This window comes from Megalops cyprinoides, chromosome 9, assembly GCF_013368585.1.
Source record: "Megalops cyprinoides isolate fMegCyp1 chromosome 9, fMegCyp1.pri, whole genome shotgun sequence".
NCBI lineage: Eukaryota > Metazoa > Chordata > Actinopteri > Elopiformes > Megalopidae > Megalops > Megalops cyprinoides.
The window spans coordinates 15,542,536-15,559,626 of NC_050591.1; the positions used below are offsets into that span (position 1 = coordinate 15,542,536).

Genomic DNA, 17,091 nt, shown 5'->3' on the forward strand with positions numbered 1-17,091 from the left:
CTTCTGGACCACAAGGAACGGAGCGAGCACCCATCGAGGTGTGCGCGCGGCTTCTTCTCCCAAATATCAGCATGTGAGGCTGTGCGTGCGCGCAGGCCGGGTTTCCTTTCCGAGGCAGACGGTTCGAGGAAGCAGCGAGGGAGAAACAAAAAAGTCAGAAAGAGTGCAAGAGGAGGGGTCTGAAAAGACCAAGTGGTGAGTTCTTTTAAGTGGCTCAAGTGTCCCTCGCCTCTCCTCTTTCCCGCCCTCTCTCTCTCTCTTCTTCCCCCTGCCAAGGACTGAGTCTGTGTCTGTGTGCATGAGTGAGGTCCAGCATTGTGGCAAGGATCATCCCTCTTTCTCTCTTTCTGTCCATCCATCTCTCGTTCTCTCCTTTCTCTCTCTCTCTCTCTCTCTCTCTCTCTCACAGCGTCTGTTGTTCGGCGGGGGTGTGGTGGGGGTGCAGGGGCGGCAGCAGGGGCTGCAGCGGGGACTGCGGGGTCGGGGGCGGGGAGTGGGGCGGGGACTGCTGCGGCGGGGCGAAGGGCATGGACGCGGCGGGCGGGGCGTAGCAGGAGGAGTAGGCCGAGCCCCCGGAGAGGGTGGTGGGCGAGGCGGGGAGACCCGGCAGGCCGCTGGGCGTGTCCACGAGGGGCTGATTGTAGAAGAAGAAAGCACACTGGTGGATGAAGGTCTCGATGATTGTCTGGTAGGTGCGGGTGGCGGTCAGCGCATCCATGGTGGTGAAGTCCGGCCGCATGAGCGTGGGCCAGAAGCAGATGGACAGGTTCTCGCAGGTCATCAGGTTGAGCCGGTTGTTCTGGCTCACCCTGCGGGGAGAAGGAACACAGTCATATCTGCGGTCATACGCCATCACACACAGACATGGATTGTTTACCCAAATGCGTAATATGCAGTACAAAATAACTGCGAAGGCACTGGCAACTGGACATGAGGATTGTGGGTAACTGTTAGTATATACAAGCAACATCTGACACTATATCTACTATAATTATGTCATATACCATAAGCACAGTGGCATGTCAAATGAAAGAAATGGAAGCTGCCGTGGGTACATGAGGTACCTGCAGAGTAATGAAACAGTCAAAATCAGTCAAAACATTCTGCTGCTTCTCTGGCCTAAACATAGCTCATCCAATCAGAGTACAGCAGCACTCTGGCCCAGGGAAAATGGGAGAGGAATGTGTCGAGGGGGAACCTTGACAGTTGGGGGGGAGGGGACAGGGGTGCACTTTCACACGGCTGGCTGCGTTCTGGCGGTCACAGCGACAGCGCTATCAGCCACACTCACTTGTTCAAGTGGGTGATGACGTATTTGAAGACCTCGTAGTTCTCGCGGGGAAACTTCCGCAGTACGTCCTTCATGGTGTGCATCTTCTGCTCCCTGTCGTTGATCTCTGCAGGAGACGGAGAGAGTGTCAGACACACACGTACGCACCCGCATGCCAAGGCATGCTGACGCACACACAGACACGCACACACAGACACACACACACACACACACACACACATACACAGCAACAGAGCAACAGGCACACAATCACTGAAACACACACACACACACACGCACACACACACACACACACACACACACACACACACACACACACACACACACACACAACAGAGACACACACACACACACACACACACACACACACACACACACACACACACACACACACATACACAGCAACAGAGCAACAGGCACACAATCACTGAAACACACACACACACACACACACACAGTAACAGATGGAAACACACACAAAAAAAAAAAACAGAAAAACAGACACACAGGTACACGGTACACACCCGCATGCCAAAGCATGCTTACTCACTCACTTACTCACATATACACACACACACCAAGTACACGCATAGATGCACTTCTTTGATCCAATAAACACTGTTAGAAGGCAATACCGTAGACTCATGAGTGCACGCAAAGTGTATGGATCTGCGGGGACGTCAAGGGTGGAGAAAGTCACAGCTACGCTACATGAACCTGTTGTCAAAACAGTGCACGTCCCGCTCAGCCTGGGAAAATGTTTACACGGAAGCAGGAAGACTGCCCGTGTGCTCTGAATACAAACGCTGTGTCACTTTCTGAGCACTTAATGTCTGTATCGCATTCGCGCTCCTCGGCTGATGTCCTCCTGTCTGCCTCAGAAGTGCCGCCCAGACAGGTGATATTGATGGTTCCAGGAAAGCCTCGCCTCCATTATACACAGCTCAGAGGGACAGGCGTTTCTCAGGCAAATCCGCCCCGTTGTTTTTCTCCACGAACGCTCAGCCCGCTGGCCTCTGACTGGCTGGGGCCTTCACCTCTTCAGCATCCCTGGCTCAGAGGCAATGCTTTATGAGGGAAACAGCTTGGCCGTCTGTACCATCATACGTCACGCCATGCCACTGTTCTGCCCGGCAAAGGCAGGCACGTGCACACAAAGTTGCCATTGTTTTCCCCCCCTACCATGCATGGACACATGCTACGATTATGCCTCAACATTAATCCTGATATCACTTACATTTAGCAGCACACATGAAATAATGGAACAAAAAAGAAATCCAGAAAATGCACGTAGAATTGATGCGAACATGTGGAGGCATTCTAAAGTACACAAATGCACACGCGCATGTACACACGTACTCACACACACGTGCAAACACTCTCCCTCTTTCTTCCTCCTTGGGTACACTGAACAATGGCAGCAGTGAGTCAGACATGCTTACATCACCCATCACACACAGACAGCCCTGTATCCCTCTCTCTCCCCCCACCGCCCTCTCTCCGTATGACCCCAGATGACAGATGTGTGTCTCTCGAGTCACAAACACTGATGTCATCACCGCAGCGCGCGGAAACAGGAGGGCACTGTGGCTTAGCGGTTAGGGACTCAAAGTTGTAACCCAGCAGGCTGCAAGGTCCAAATCCTAGGTGTGACACTGCTGTTGTACTCTTGAGCAAGGTGCTTAACCGGAATTGCTTTGGTAAATGCCCAGCTGTGCAAATGGATAATATGTAAAATCTACACTAAGTTGCCCTACATAATAACATCTGCTGGGAGGTGGAACAATGTCCAGTAATGGCTGAAAGGCCCATGATAGAGGATGCAAACACATGCTTATGCTTTACAGTTACAATCTGTAGCTCAACAATTTAACTTTTTTTTTAATGAATTTTCATAGAAATATTTCGATATATAGGACACAAAGTTGGCCAAAGGTGGGTGTGTAATGCATCCATAATCAGAGTGAAATTAATAACATCACAATGTGTACCAAAGGCCCCATTGGCACTCATAATATACTTCTATGTCTCCTAGAAAAGAACGTTACCTAAACCAGAAATTTCACAAGCTCGTTACACCCACCTTTACTTTACGTCAAAACCCGTATGGTTTGTAAAAAGTGTTCCAACACTGCCAATGTTACTATGGTAGTTTAAGATACATATCTAGTTCTAAATGCAAAATTTACTGTCATTATTTGCATAAAATGCTCAGAGTCAGGGCTTGGTCAATGCACCTCAAAGCTGTGGCCATAGCAATAGCTATAAAAAAAAATGAATGACTAAGACACCATAGGTGTTTTTTTTAGCTGTAACACAACCCTGAAAGCTTTGTGGTTAATTCTAACACGCCTGATGATTCACAATCCAACGACACTGACATGCAAATATTTTCTTCACAGACTTAATTTACAACCAGCGCCTTTGCCAATTCAAATGGGTTCAAGCTTAAACCCAGCTACCACTCATGGTTTTCTGAGGAATAATCATTGTAAAAGGTAAAAATATTTTGTTCAAGGTTTTTTGAGAAGCAGAACCATAGGTTTGCTTGAGTCAATTCTCTACAGCCTTCAAGGTAAACAAAAAATGCAATTCATTTGACATGACTGTAGGTGAAAAGAAAAGACTGAAAAAATTAGGAGCAAATGTAACAGCATTGGCATATCATAAATGTGAATATTAATGAAGCAGGATATTGACATTTTGATTAGCCTAATAAATCTCAGAAAAAAGAAATCTATTAAAAATAAGTACTGTTATTGCTCTGGAACAAGCTTCAACGTATCAAAAAGCAGTTCAAAAAAGATATGTATTGTTATTATTACATAATATATAGTCAAGGGGGAATTACAACTGGTGGAATGCCAGTAATAGACTGCTGTGTTGCTGATGTGTTCTCCAGAATATGCTACATATTTAATGCTAAAGTGGTGCCTATACACCAGACATTACAGTAAATGCAGCAGACTCACTAGGCTGGGAACACAGACCAGAAAACGAGCCGGCCATGTACAGAACAGCATGGGGCTGCAGGGGGGATTCTGGGACAGCCTATCGTCCGTCTCCCCCCCGCTGCGTGTGGCAGATGTGGTGGGTGACCGATGCGTGTGCCATACCCGCCGACCCTTTGGTGCTGCACCTGGTCGCGTGGCCCAGATCGATTTTTCCCCTCGTTTGTTGGCTCGGCTCCCTTTTGAAATCTGTTTTTATGCCTGTTATTACGGCGCTTCGTCTCTCGATTTCTACCCCGGACTACACCGCCAGCTTTTTCCAGAGCTGAAAGCCTTCCGCTGAGCGGCGGGAAAAATCAAGGGGCTCAGAATTATTGCTGCCCTCCAGAGCTGTGTTTGGATAAGCCGCGTCTTCAATCTTTCAGCTGTCCGTCTCCACGGGTGGGTGTTAGTGCCCGGAAACAAAAGAACGGGGGGGAGAGCCATAATCACCCCACACGCCTCGTTTTCACAGAGCGAGTGAGATCGAGTGTGTTTACCTCATAAAAGGGATTCAGTGTAGAGGGGGGGAGGGGTACTGTGTGGTAAGCACAGTGTTTCTCATTTTCTCCTTTATCATTCTTTATCTTTACATCTCATTTGCACATATCCTGACACCAACTGTCCCAAACTTCCCTGCACATGCCCACCCTGTATCCCTCCCTCACCTCTAGCCTGCTCCTCCCCCATGCCTTCTCTGGTCTATATAGAATCTGACCCCAAACACTGACCCTGAATCAGTTTCAGATTTTAACACATAACGATGAGCGTTATCATTAGAAAAGGGTAAGCTGATCCCCCCCCCGTCCCTGGTCCCTTACTGTGTGCCTCCACCAGCTCGATCTGCATGCTGTAGGGTACCAGCGGCTCTGGCAGCTCAGAGAAGAAACTCTTCATGGCGCCGGCCACCGTGTTCACAGTGAAGTCCTTCTCTACCAGGTCCAGGTTGTGATCTGGAGGGAGGGAGAAGAGAGGGAAGGAAAGAAAGCTGTTACTAACAACAAAATTCCATTCAGATACACCTGAGATGGATTCTTTCCTGGTCACTGTGGTCAACATCATTACCAGACAAACACAGACACCGCCAACAAGTATGCATACATGCTCACCACTGACAACTGTAGTGACATCTACCTGGAACCATGGCCATTATTACCAGTTGTCCACAGGAGACTCATACACATACACACTAGAGTAGACTGCTGTTCATACAGTTTGTTCTGATTGCAAATGCTACCATTATACAACATCATATTACAATTACCATACGTTACTGACCTTATATCCCCTTAACCAAGTATGTGTATTGGGTATTTTTTGTTCTCTCATGAATTATTAATGTAGATTAATTGGCATAAACCTGTGTTTAACATTCACAGAATTTCACAACACTCAGACACAAATCACAGCGCTTTGAGAGAAATTTAAGAGTCAAAGAAAATCACACACAGACGCTCATTAAAACTATATAACAAGTGTAATTACTGCGGCCTTCATCTTGGATGGCATTTGTTTTAAATTAAAAAGAGAGATGTGATGAGTTTTGGGGAGGGGGGGGGAGGACGGGAGAAACTTAATTAAAAAGTTCACTCCTGATTAATTTCTGTTCATTCGCAAAAAGCCCTGGAGTCGGAGTCACGGGTTCTCCCCAGCGGATTTTGTGATACGTGTTTTTTTCCCTCCCCTCACTCCCCCCAGTGAAACAATACCTTGTTTGACAGAATACACGCTCTCCTGCGAATGCAATCAAACTCAGCCGTAAGGGCAAACGTTTCTGAAGCTTCTGTGCTGGGCCGGGGTCACAAGTGCCCGTGTAAGAAAGGATTGCTCAGAGTAGGGTCCGGACCGCTGTGAGGCTTCATAGCGGTTTGCTGCGCGCAACCGTAATTCGCCCGTAATTGTATTGTCACCTCCAGGTCCAAGGTCCGCATTGATCGGACACACAACTTCACCTCCGATTACTTCAGCCAGACAGCAAGGCGGCGTGGACAGTCCCTCTGATCGGTGTGAGGGGCACGCTTCATTAGAGGAACCTATTTGGAGGCAATTAACTGCCGCGACCACCACCCCCCCAACACACATACACACACCCACACAAACGCACACACGCTCTCCCCCGATCGCCCCAAACCTCTCCCCCTGGGGCTGTCGGAAGCTAGAAATTGGACTGCAGATTGCGCCACGCTCCAAGGAATGTTTGAGTGGGAGAGGAGAGAAACCATATTCCCCTCTCTCGAGATCAATGGCTGCAGACTGGCCAAAGTTAATTAACCACATCCGTTCTATGATGCACATATAGATGGAATTAAAATATGCACCCAGACATCTGTGGCCTGTATATTAGCAAAGGTAGTGGCACAGTGGTCAGAGCTGAACGGACCCAGGATAACCACCAGTATTTCTGTTGGTGTGACCGCCGCTACCTGACCAGAACAAAACACAGTCGTTGGGCATCAGGTAGGTGATATGAACTTGACTGGCACGTCCAGGCAATACGCGCAGATCTGAGCAAGCGCTGGGGTGAGTTCCACAGGTGCAGTCAGTAAGGAGGTCAAACCAGCTGCGGTTGTAGTTCAGAGATATGCAAGCATGGCCTCCGCTGGACTCACCCTGGTCAAACTGTCGCTGCATGCTCTCCATCTCCGCCTTGTTCCCACTCACACGGTAGATCCCTTCTGTGCTCAAGCCTGCAGACAGAGAACAGGGACAGACTGTAAGGACACACCGCAGCAGAGGGAACTTATGCCACGCTGGATCCACACAGATCGCACAAGGGGACCTTTACCAATCACAGGAGAAATATTTAAGAGATCTCCATGAATGGGCAAACCTGCAGACACGGTGCTGTACCTGTAACAGAAACTGATGCCCAAAGGGGAGTTGTTCCTGACCCAAGTCAAACACATTTTCAGTACAAAAGCAATGTAATAATAAAATAAACAGGTGATTAATATGTATATTAATGTGCTATTTGTGGAAACCCAAGAAAAATGTAAAATAAATGTGAGAGAGCGTAGGTTTGTGCGGCACCCTGTGGCCCTGGGATGAGGAGTGCTGAAGATACTCAACATATTCAATTCTCAAGAATTACAAATCCGCTGATAGTGATGGTCTCCTGTACACACCTGAGAATACCAGAGAGGTGAGGGCACATTCAAGCAATTTACCATTTCGTTGGACTTAACATAAACACACATTTCATCCAGTCTCTTACAGACACACACATTTCATTGGATGCTTCATGTATGCAAATGAATCTGACTCCATTTCAGTGACGTGTGTGTGGTTCTGTGATTCGATAAACTCATAGGGCCAGCTTCCCCATGGAGTCCATAAGCCTAGTCTAAGCTCAAAGCACAGCCCTGGTTGCAGCAGCTGCACAATGGGGCACAATTAAGGAACCCATGAGCGAAAGGAACCCATAAAGAGTCCAGTATGACCTGACCGAAAGGCCCCGTGGAACCCTCACTGAGGAACGCTGAAACACATCACTACTGGTGTGGATAGAGTTTGGGCTCTTGTGTTCACACGGGCCCGAATCCCAAATCTGCAGACGCGTGCCGTCCTACCCTCCCCTCCAACCCCGCCCTCACCAGTTTACCCAATGACGGTGGCAGTTGTGACGGCCGGGCATCGATAAAGAAAAAGACACCAAGCTGTTCACGGAAATGAGGAGGCTCGCTGTCAAGGCAGGCCGCATCGATCCCCCCTTCCCCGATCAATTATCCACAAAAGCTTTTATACGCAGGCTGCTGGGGGGGGGTGATGTTGGCGCTCCTGGAGGGAGGGAGGACGGGTAAGTAAGAAAGAAAAAAAGAGAGAGAGAGAGAGAGAGAGAGAGAGAGAGAAAGCAGAGGGGGAGTGGCTGGTGATGCGCCAGCAGTCCTAATGCTGCAGGGAACATTAACTCTTTAGTCAGGGAGGGCTGATAAAACAGCCGCAACCAGTTAAGTGTTCAATGAGTGGTTGTCTCCATCCATCGGTCATCATGGCAGCACTAATAAAATATCAATTTCAACTGCTTTTTCGTCTAGGAAAAGGGGGTGAAAAAAGGAATTGTTTCCTGCAGGATGTATTAACAGAAAAAGTCACCGTCTCTTCCCACAACCTAAACAAAGATGAAGTTTAAGAGGATCAAACAGAGCTGACCGCTTCCCTGACTCAGAGCTGACTCCATGTGCCGGCTGGGATGTTACTGCAAGGCAGGGCGTGCCATCTGGCCTTGAACACCTAATCGCAGCCTAAAAGTTACATTTGGAGCTTTCCCATAATCTTAACCCAAGTCAGACTGAGCTACAACCCTGAACTAAGAACTGCCAAAAAAGGCCCTGTCAGGGTTCCTGTTTGGGTTTCCATTGTATGTCATTTCATACAATTTCTCTCAGCTGCTCCTACCCACTGCCAGGCCAAACCAATCAGAGGAGGTTGGGAGGTATCAAATTTCATTTAAGATCACAGTCAGTGTCCCAGTACAGAAAGCAGGAAAGTGAGCTATTCAGGGAGAAATTTCTTCTCTTAGGTTACTAACAGTATGAAGTATTTATCTTTGATCTGTTCTTTAGATTAGCCAACCAAAATATGTGCTCAGTGTTCTAGAATTGTAAAATAGCTACTCACTTGAAAGTTCCCACTGTCAGTGTATACATGTTTTTCTTGCTGAAGTGGTGACTCACTGTTGAGATAAGCACATTTGCTGTTTTGGCTAAACTTAAAGCCCAAGTGAACTTTTGAGCTAACTGTTATTTTAAGATTGTATCAAGATAAGAATACATGTTGGATCTTGCTAATCAGATGATAAATCACAGATTAAGTACTCAATACTCTGCTCAACATTTCTCAGAACTGTTCTCTTGACAGATTTTTACCAATGGACTGTTCACCATCTTGATATTTTATGACTCATCTGATTTGCTGAGCCTAGCGGCCAGCACTAGCTGGTTCTCGTTCTGCTTTACAGGAAAAGACCATGGAAAATGAAGCACAACCAGAATTTCACAGTTCTACTTCCTGGTTCGTGATTCAAGCACCAACAGTGGAAATGCCCCCACTGATGCATTTCAATTTGTTCTCAACATGAACTAAGCATAAAAAATGGTGCAGCGCTTGTAATGGGATAATGAGGAGCAGAGGTTTGACTGGGACCCAAAACCCCTGCAGCTCAGGGGGGTGGGATTATTTTGGAAGGGGTAGGAGGGGGCCTACGGGCGGTCAACCAAGGCTACAGCAATCTGTTTCCCAGGCGTTCGTGAACAGCTGAGAAACAGCGCTGGCCAGCTCGACCGGCCCTGGGGCTGTATCACAATGAGTACAGCCAGGCAGCCACTCTTTTCCGCTACGTCGCTTGGGTCAAGGACACACTGAGCTACACCGCTTCAGCACGGCCCACCCCTCTCAGCCTTCAGCTCCATCCTCCCCTCATCTCTCCCCATCACCCCATCCTCCCTTCCCCTACACAGTCTTCTCTTTGTGTTTTTCTAAATCCTCACATGCACTTCAACACAAGTTCAAAACCAATGGCACCATTATACAAATGATTGTCCTGCAACACTGTCCGAGCTGTTTTTACATAAGAATGCACCATAACCAAGAGTGTTATACAGATCTCCACTCTTCCTCTGTAAGAGGAGTTAGACCTCTCTGCTCCCTGTGACCGAAACAAACAAAACAAGCTCCTTTTCCTGTGAGAATCTCACTTAAAAAAATCATTCCTGATCCCTGCCTCTGACAGGATTCTTATTTCCCCTCTAACACTCTGTCCATCTGACAGCACCAAGCAGAAGGCAAAGAGAAATGCATAATTCCACCATGCATGCTGACTGAGCAATTGGAACTAGTAACCATCCAGGCCAGTCTCACCCATCTCTGCTTGTCCTGTCTAAAGGCTGCATAGTAACGGAGAGTGATTTTCAGATACATTCATCACACCCACCAATGGGGAAAAAACAGTGCTATACTCACACACGCCCTAATATCCTCTATGCCTTCAGGAACAACCAACCAACCTCCAACAGCCTACGGACATTCTACTTGTGTCTATTAATCAACATCAGACTGCAGGTGCGTGTGTACATGCACATGAACACACACATGCTCTTGATAGGACTGAGACCCAAGTGGCAACTTCCTGCCTGTTCACCATGCATTTTAGCTCACTAAATCTGACACCAGTCAGAGAGATCTTGAGAGCAGATCGGGCATGTTTGGGGGTGAAATGGCCGTCAGCTACCGAAGCCATTTTCAAAGGTCGCTGCCTTGTCTTTTTTAACTTCGGTTCCTGCCTTTTCAGCCACTCGGTGCCCACATCAACAGCAGTGTGTGTCTAGCCATGCTACAACGTGTTCTTCAAAAACACTAGCTTGAATACCGAGACAAAAAAGAGAAAAATGATGAAAAAAGAAAAAACTATTAGTTCAACCAAATGTACTAAGGGAAGAGAGAAGACCAGCAGAAAGAGAGAGAGAGGAAGAGGCCTGAAACAGGATATGAGATCACCTAAAACAATGCTATATGTATATTTTTTTGATAGGTAACAAAGGTATCCCTTTGACACGTAAGGGAGAGGAAGGATGTATATGAAACCTGGAATACAGCTGACAAAGCTGCCAAAGCCTCTTTTGCTGTAGAGGCTTTACAGGTAATTCCTCACTTTTTTAAGACTGGACTCAAGCACAGAAGAATACAGTGATGGAGAAATGCAGACATTGATTTTTCTCCTTTTTCTGTAGACATTGATTTCAGTCCATTTTAACGTGCGCCATTCTGAACGTTGACACGCTATTTAGGTGAACCGCTTTTTGTCAGTCCGACAATTGATTCTGATTGCAAATTGAGAAACCCCCCCCCCCCCCCCCCCGAAGACACGTGTAAATAAACAACTGACAACGACTGCATGCCGGGCCTTACCAAGAAGACACATCAGGGAGTTATTCAGGAAAAAAAAAAAAAAAAAAAAATTTCCCCCACCACCAATATACAAGCAAAAATACAATCTCATAAAACTTAAATAATGTGATGTTACATATGCCGTAAAGGCTCCGACTTCATTAAGTAATAAGGTATAATAATAGTAGGCAGTGAGCTGAGTGCGTTTCCAGTGCTTGGTGACTAATGCCCTCTGAAGCAGGTTTGGCTCCGGACTCTCCTTTGCGCCCGCCAAGCGCAGAGCTCCCGCTGTGCCGGTGCCGGAGCTGGAGCGGCGAGGCCGTTATCGGTGGATCTGGCTCCGGGCTGTTGCAGCGCTGTGTTCCCTCACAACAAGCAGAGAAAAGAGCTGAGCCCAAAAGATTGTTCTAATTTCCTGCGCCCTGATATCGATCTCAATGAGGGAGCTATCAGGCAGAAAATTACTGCAAGGCACTCGGCATCCCGCTGACTCTCCGCAGAGCAGGAGACAGGAGCAACAACACCGAGGGAGAGGGAGAGACAGAGGGGAAGGGGAGGGCAGGGGAGAACTGTCAGGAAAGGAGGGAGGAAGGGAGTGTGAGGGGGATGAGGGCACAGAGAGTGAGAGGGGGATGAGACAGGCAAGCAGGACAATGAAGAAAGGAGAAAGGGAGGAAGAGAGGGAAGGAGGGTGAGAGACAGAAAAAGAGGTAGCAGAAGAAGGGTCGAGAGGAAGAGAGGGAGAGGTGAAAAGTCGGGCGAGCAGTTGAGAGGGAGAGTGAAAGGGAGAGCAGTGGAAAACAGAAGGAAGAAATCAGAAAAGGAGAGTAAGGGAGGAAAATAAAGCTGAAGGGAGGCAAGAGTTAAAGTGATGGTATGAAAAACAGAAGAAAGAAGGGAGAAAATGAGAGAGGGAAGAGCAATGTGAGAAAAGAAGGTAGAAGGAGGGAGGGGGAGAGGGAAGCAAGAGAGGGAGAGAAGAAAGGAAGGAGATGGGAGGGTGGGAGGGACAAGATGCAGGTGAAAATAAATACTATCTGAAATTTTCAAAGGGAGTGAGAGGAACAGTGGGGAGAGACACACACAGGGAGCTACGCAGGAATCACAGCAGAGGATATACAACACCTGTCGCCTGTTTGGAGAGTGGGTGTAAATCTTCGCTGCACTGACAGAGTTCTCCCAGAGGCCTCCTGTCTATTGAGCATGTGCAGTAGTTCACCCATCCCATGGTGCCTATGCCTCAACCTGCAGGCTTAACTTCCCCCTGGCACCTACTGGCAGTCTCATGCAGTCGAGTGCAAAGCCATGGATCACAAAGTGGTTACATTACAGTCACCTATAACCAGAGTAAGGTGAATGAAGAGCAGTTGTTATTATACAGGGGCACTTGGCGTTGTTTCAACACCTGACATTCCAGGACAAAGATATGCGGAAGATGTCCGAGGGAGATGAACTTTAATCCCTGAGAAGGAAGTTGGGTTAGTGAGAGCAGAGATTACAGAAGAATGCAGAAACACGAAAGCAAAATGTAAATACACTGTTTATGATCTATTCTGCCCTCACGTACTGACACGCACACACAAACACAAACACACACACACACACAGAATACATTACTTATTTACTGAGTAGACACTCTATCCAAGGTCAAATCTGTTTTCTCCATTACACCCTAGACATTTTTTACATATTTACATAAGACTTTTACTGAAATGATTGAGATGCACCTTACTCAGATATATAACAGCAGCACACCCACTTGGAATTCAAACCTATGCTATTCTGGTTCACTGTCCTCAGACAAAAATGGGAACTCCATGTATTCTGACATTAAAAAATGCAAACACTCTCTCTCTCTCACACACACACACACACACGCACGCACACACGCTCATACTCACACTGTAAGTGCCACAGTGCAACCGAGGATAGGTGTATCTCACTGATGAAAGCAAGCAACTTATAGGTGCCTGACAACTCATGGGGTACCAAGAGCAGAGCACCAAGGGAACCCTGGCCAATATGCTCAAACCCCCCACAGTTCTCTGTCAGACTTCCAGTCATTGTTGCCGAATGACAGAGCTAAAACTCAGCCCTCAGTCTAGGCTGCAGAGCTCAGCCTGCACTCAGAACAAGTGCCTTACTCGACTGAGCCACCTGGGAGCCAAAAGTGCCACCTTCCAAATTTGAACCTTGACAGGGGTGAGGTGTGGGCGTTATGCGACCTGCACTGGGGCCCTGCATGTGTCTGTCTGCGGGGCCCTGACGAAAATCTCCCATGCTCATCGTGCACAGAAAAGGGCTTGAACACTCTCCCGATCTGATAATAGCGAGTCTCAAAAGTGGGGTGGGGCTGCTCGCGATGTAGGCAGGTCACATGCTTTCCAGCTTCTCCACCCCCCACCCCCCTCAAAACTGGCATAAGCGTGCAAACACCTCATAAACAACTTCTATATTCATAACACTAACGATAACAATGCCTCCAGCCGCGGTTTCAATGGCGGACGGACGGAGGCATGCAGCGAGAGCGCACTCGCGCCGCGTAAACACACCGATCCTGATGAACACAGCAGCATGACGCACAGAAACCGCGTTCCGAAATGGAATCAATATGGCCGCCCACTGCAGGTAGGCACCAGAGTTTCCCCACTGTCAGCTCAACAGAAAAAAAAATCCTGCCATTAGGAAGATGCGAACAAGGAGATGAATGCAAGTCACTCCCTCCTTCTTATCCGACCTCTCAGGTTTTAGAGTTCCACTCGTTTGACCTCTTGAAAATCCCGAAAGCAGACAACTGCTGGGAACACGGCCGTAGATTAGAAGGTGGGGGCCGGAAGGGTGAGAGACAAATAAATACTTCTGCGTGTGGTACACAAATCAGTCTGGCATCTGCTCTGCGAAACTGAGGGAGAGAGAAGGGGGGTAGGACACAGGAAGAGAGAAAGGAGAAAAGAGAGAGAGAGAGGAGCAACAGGAAAAAAGAAAGGAAGGAGCAATGACCTCCCAAACTCAGCAGGCACAATCTCTGCATCTGTCCCACAATTCTTGAACCGCACTAAGGGTCATAAAAAAAAAAAAAAGGGCAAGATGGGGGGGGTTCCTCCATGGTGGTCGTTCCTTGATCCGTAGAGGCCAGATGTCAAAGGTGAGCGCAGTTCTGCCTTCATTTCTTTCCTGACTTCCACCTCACTTTTCCACCAGGTTTCGCATGGCGAGTGTGGACAGACAGACAAGTATCGGAGCAATCCCTGTCACCTACCTGTAGCCTCAATGTAGCGGATGCACTTTTCAATGAAGAGAGGAATCGGCCTCTCGGGGGACACCACATTGACCAAGGGGACCCCGAAGTAGTTGCTCTCCAGAGGCTTGGAGATGGAGTGCCGCGGCTTCGGCCTTGTTTTCTGAAAGACAGTGCAGAGAGAGGATTTACTGACCTGGTAAGCAACCAGGGGGGTCCTTTCCCCAGGCCTTCAGGAGACATGAGGGACAGTAAGTTTTGGAAAGAAGGCGGGTGTGTTGGATTGGAGCAGTGCGAGAAACAGCTGGGACTTCAGGGCCTCTCTGTGTGTGTTTTTGTTGTTGTTTTTTCCACATTCTTGGACTAAGCAACCCACATGGGGATACACAAACACACACACTGCTCACCCACGCACACAAACAGAAACGCCTGCACAAAGACCCACAAACCCTGCACTGCACACAAACACACATACACACATGCTTACAGATAAGAAATTTTACATTCCTTTCTTTTGCACAAGTGGGATTGTGTGGTGGACATCCTGTACTGTAAGCACCAGCTCCTTCCAAGCACACTTTCCTTTTCACACTCTCATTGACTGTTTTTCTTTGACATCTACTGTGATTAATAATTACAGAGCCTTGTAAAGTTGGTATACAGTTTAGTGACATTTATGTTTCACTTCTTTTCGACATTATTGTAAGTCTATTATCGTATGTCAGTTGTGGCCCTTGTTGCTCAATAATGCCACTCCATAAAAAAAAGGTTCTGCACAAAAGAGACACAGATATGCGACTGCGGATTTTAAAACACCATCGCAGTTGTATGACACTCATTTACAAAAGTGGCTTTGCGCCTCCTCTAATCTGTACTTGGCCCCTCCCCTCCTCTTCCTCATCTCCCCCTTCTCTTTTTTTACGCCCCCCTCCACCCACCAACAGCCAGATGAATTAGGTCTCAAACCGCCATTCAAAGGAAGCTTTATTGGCATGACTGCGTTACACAAAAACTGTGCTGCCGCTGGTGTCAGGGGACCTCATGTCAAGGCCTCATTCCCTTTCAATGGGCTCTGCTGCCAGAGCCTATCAGGCCTGCATTTATGTCTTTCTACTCCCTGTGTTATAACTTTACATGCAGAAAAGGTGCGCTACTAACACCATTAAAACGAAAACAGAACCCCTTTTGCAAACTAAGATGCGTTGATTACACAACACACTGTTACAGAAACAGAAATATTAATTCTTGGTCTCTAAATAGCACCCCCCACCCCCAAACATATATTCTTCTCTACAATACTAATGGAAGCATGAAGACAGAAGTGGGAGACGCAGGAATTTAAAGCGTTCCACTTAAGATCATGTTAAAAAAAAAATGTTGTGACTCAGGGTGATCATTTAAGGTATTTCATTGCTGAAGTTCTTGGGCATTTCGGTTGACCTGAAGCTGTTTCCCCACACCTGGGACAGCCCATTTGGCACAATACCAGAGTGCCAGGACACCCGGAGGGGCTCCTGGCTTTAGGGAGGTGGGATTGAAGGGGATCTATGTAAGAGCCGCAGTGTAAACTGGAGCACATGGCTGGAGCATTTACCATCAGGGTCAGGCCACTGGGGTCCCTGGGGCCTTGTGCTAGTGCTTATTTTATGGTTTTTATAGCTGCCTTTCAATTAGCGGCTCGTCTTGACCTGGAATCGGAAAAAAACAGGCAACAAAACCTCTTGGCCGTTTTATGATTCCAATTAAGTAATAAAGACCCAGAATCAGAGTAAAAATCCCCAGTCTCCTGCCCACTGCCACCAACCATCAACCCACAGCTTTAAGACACAAGCATATCATCACAAAGGGAGTTTGGGGGAGGATACTGAATTGAGATTGGCCCCCAGACTAGGCTACTGCCTAGCAAAAAATGTCCACAGCAAAGCTCAGTCCCATTGAAATCACTCTGACTGACAGCCCTGATTGGTACAATTTACACAAACAGCAGCAGACCGAGGTTATTTTGCTTTAGAGGAAAAAAGACTCCAATTATATATCCTGCTCATACAGCACTTTAGTGAACGCTCCTAGTTTTCAGCACACAGGGCAATGCAGCAGTTGGGCGGAGGGGCTGCATTATGCCTGAATCAGAGTGCTGTTCTGCAAGGAAACCAAGAGACTCACGTCCAAGTGAGTCAACCTTTGTTCCTTTCTCCTCCTCTGTCACCAAAGGACAGTGTCCACTGCAGAACATGACAATTAGCGGCACTGCGCTGCTGATGCATGCTGACACTGCATTGATGCTGGGGCAGCCAATCACTGCGATCCAGTCAAACTCCAGCCATGCACCAGGTCAGGCCAGATGGAGTATGTGTCTTTATGCAGAGGCAAAAAAAAATGCTTCAGATTAGATGGGAACAGACTTAAGGCATATTCTTAAAGCTGGGAGCTTGCTAAGGGCAGCGACACTCTGACGAGTATGTATAAAGTAAATGACTATCAGCCCTCTGCTCCAGGTTTGGAGATCGCGATTAACTGAAAGTCAAAGCTCTGATTTAATCTTGGATAAAGCAGAGCTGAAGACAGGGAAGAAGAAGGCAGGACATTAACAGGGGACAAGTTTCTGCTTTCGCCTTTATTTTTGCACCCTTATACCAATCTGGTAAGACAGGTATTTATCTGTTTTTTGTAAGACACAAGAGCCAAGACTT

At 47.5% G+C, this 17,091-nt stretch overlaps 1 protein-coding gene across 2 annotated transcripts in view; it reads right to left on the minus strand.

Annotated features, from left to right (window-relative positions):
* Nucleotides 1-403: 403 nt before the first annotated feature.
* The window catches only part of arhgap35a (Rho GTPase activating protein 35a), a 61,278-nt gene continuing 44,590 nt past the window's right edge, over nt 404-17,091 (minus strand). For both annotated transcript variants that reach the window (XM_036537387.1, XM_036537386.1), the window contains exons 3-7: nt 14,423-14,564; nt 6,891-6,968; nt 5,103-5,234; nt 1,292-1,397; nt 404-809 (exon numbers count right to left, since the gene is read on the minus strand). In XM_036537387.1, coding sequence (XP_036393280.1) covers nt 404-809; nt 1,292-1,397; nt 5,103-5,234; nt 6,891-6,968; nt 14,423-14,564 — 864 coding nt within the window. The remainder of the gene's footprint in view (nt 810-1,291; nt 1,398-5,102; nt 5,235-6,890; nt 6,969-14,422; nt 14,565-17,091) is intronic.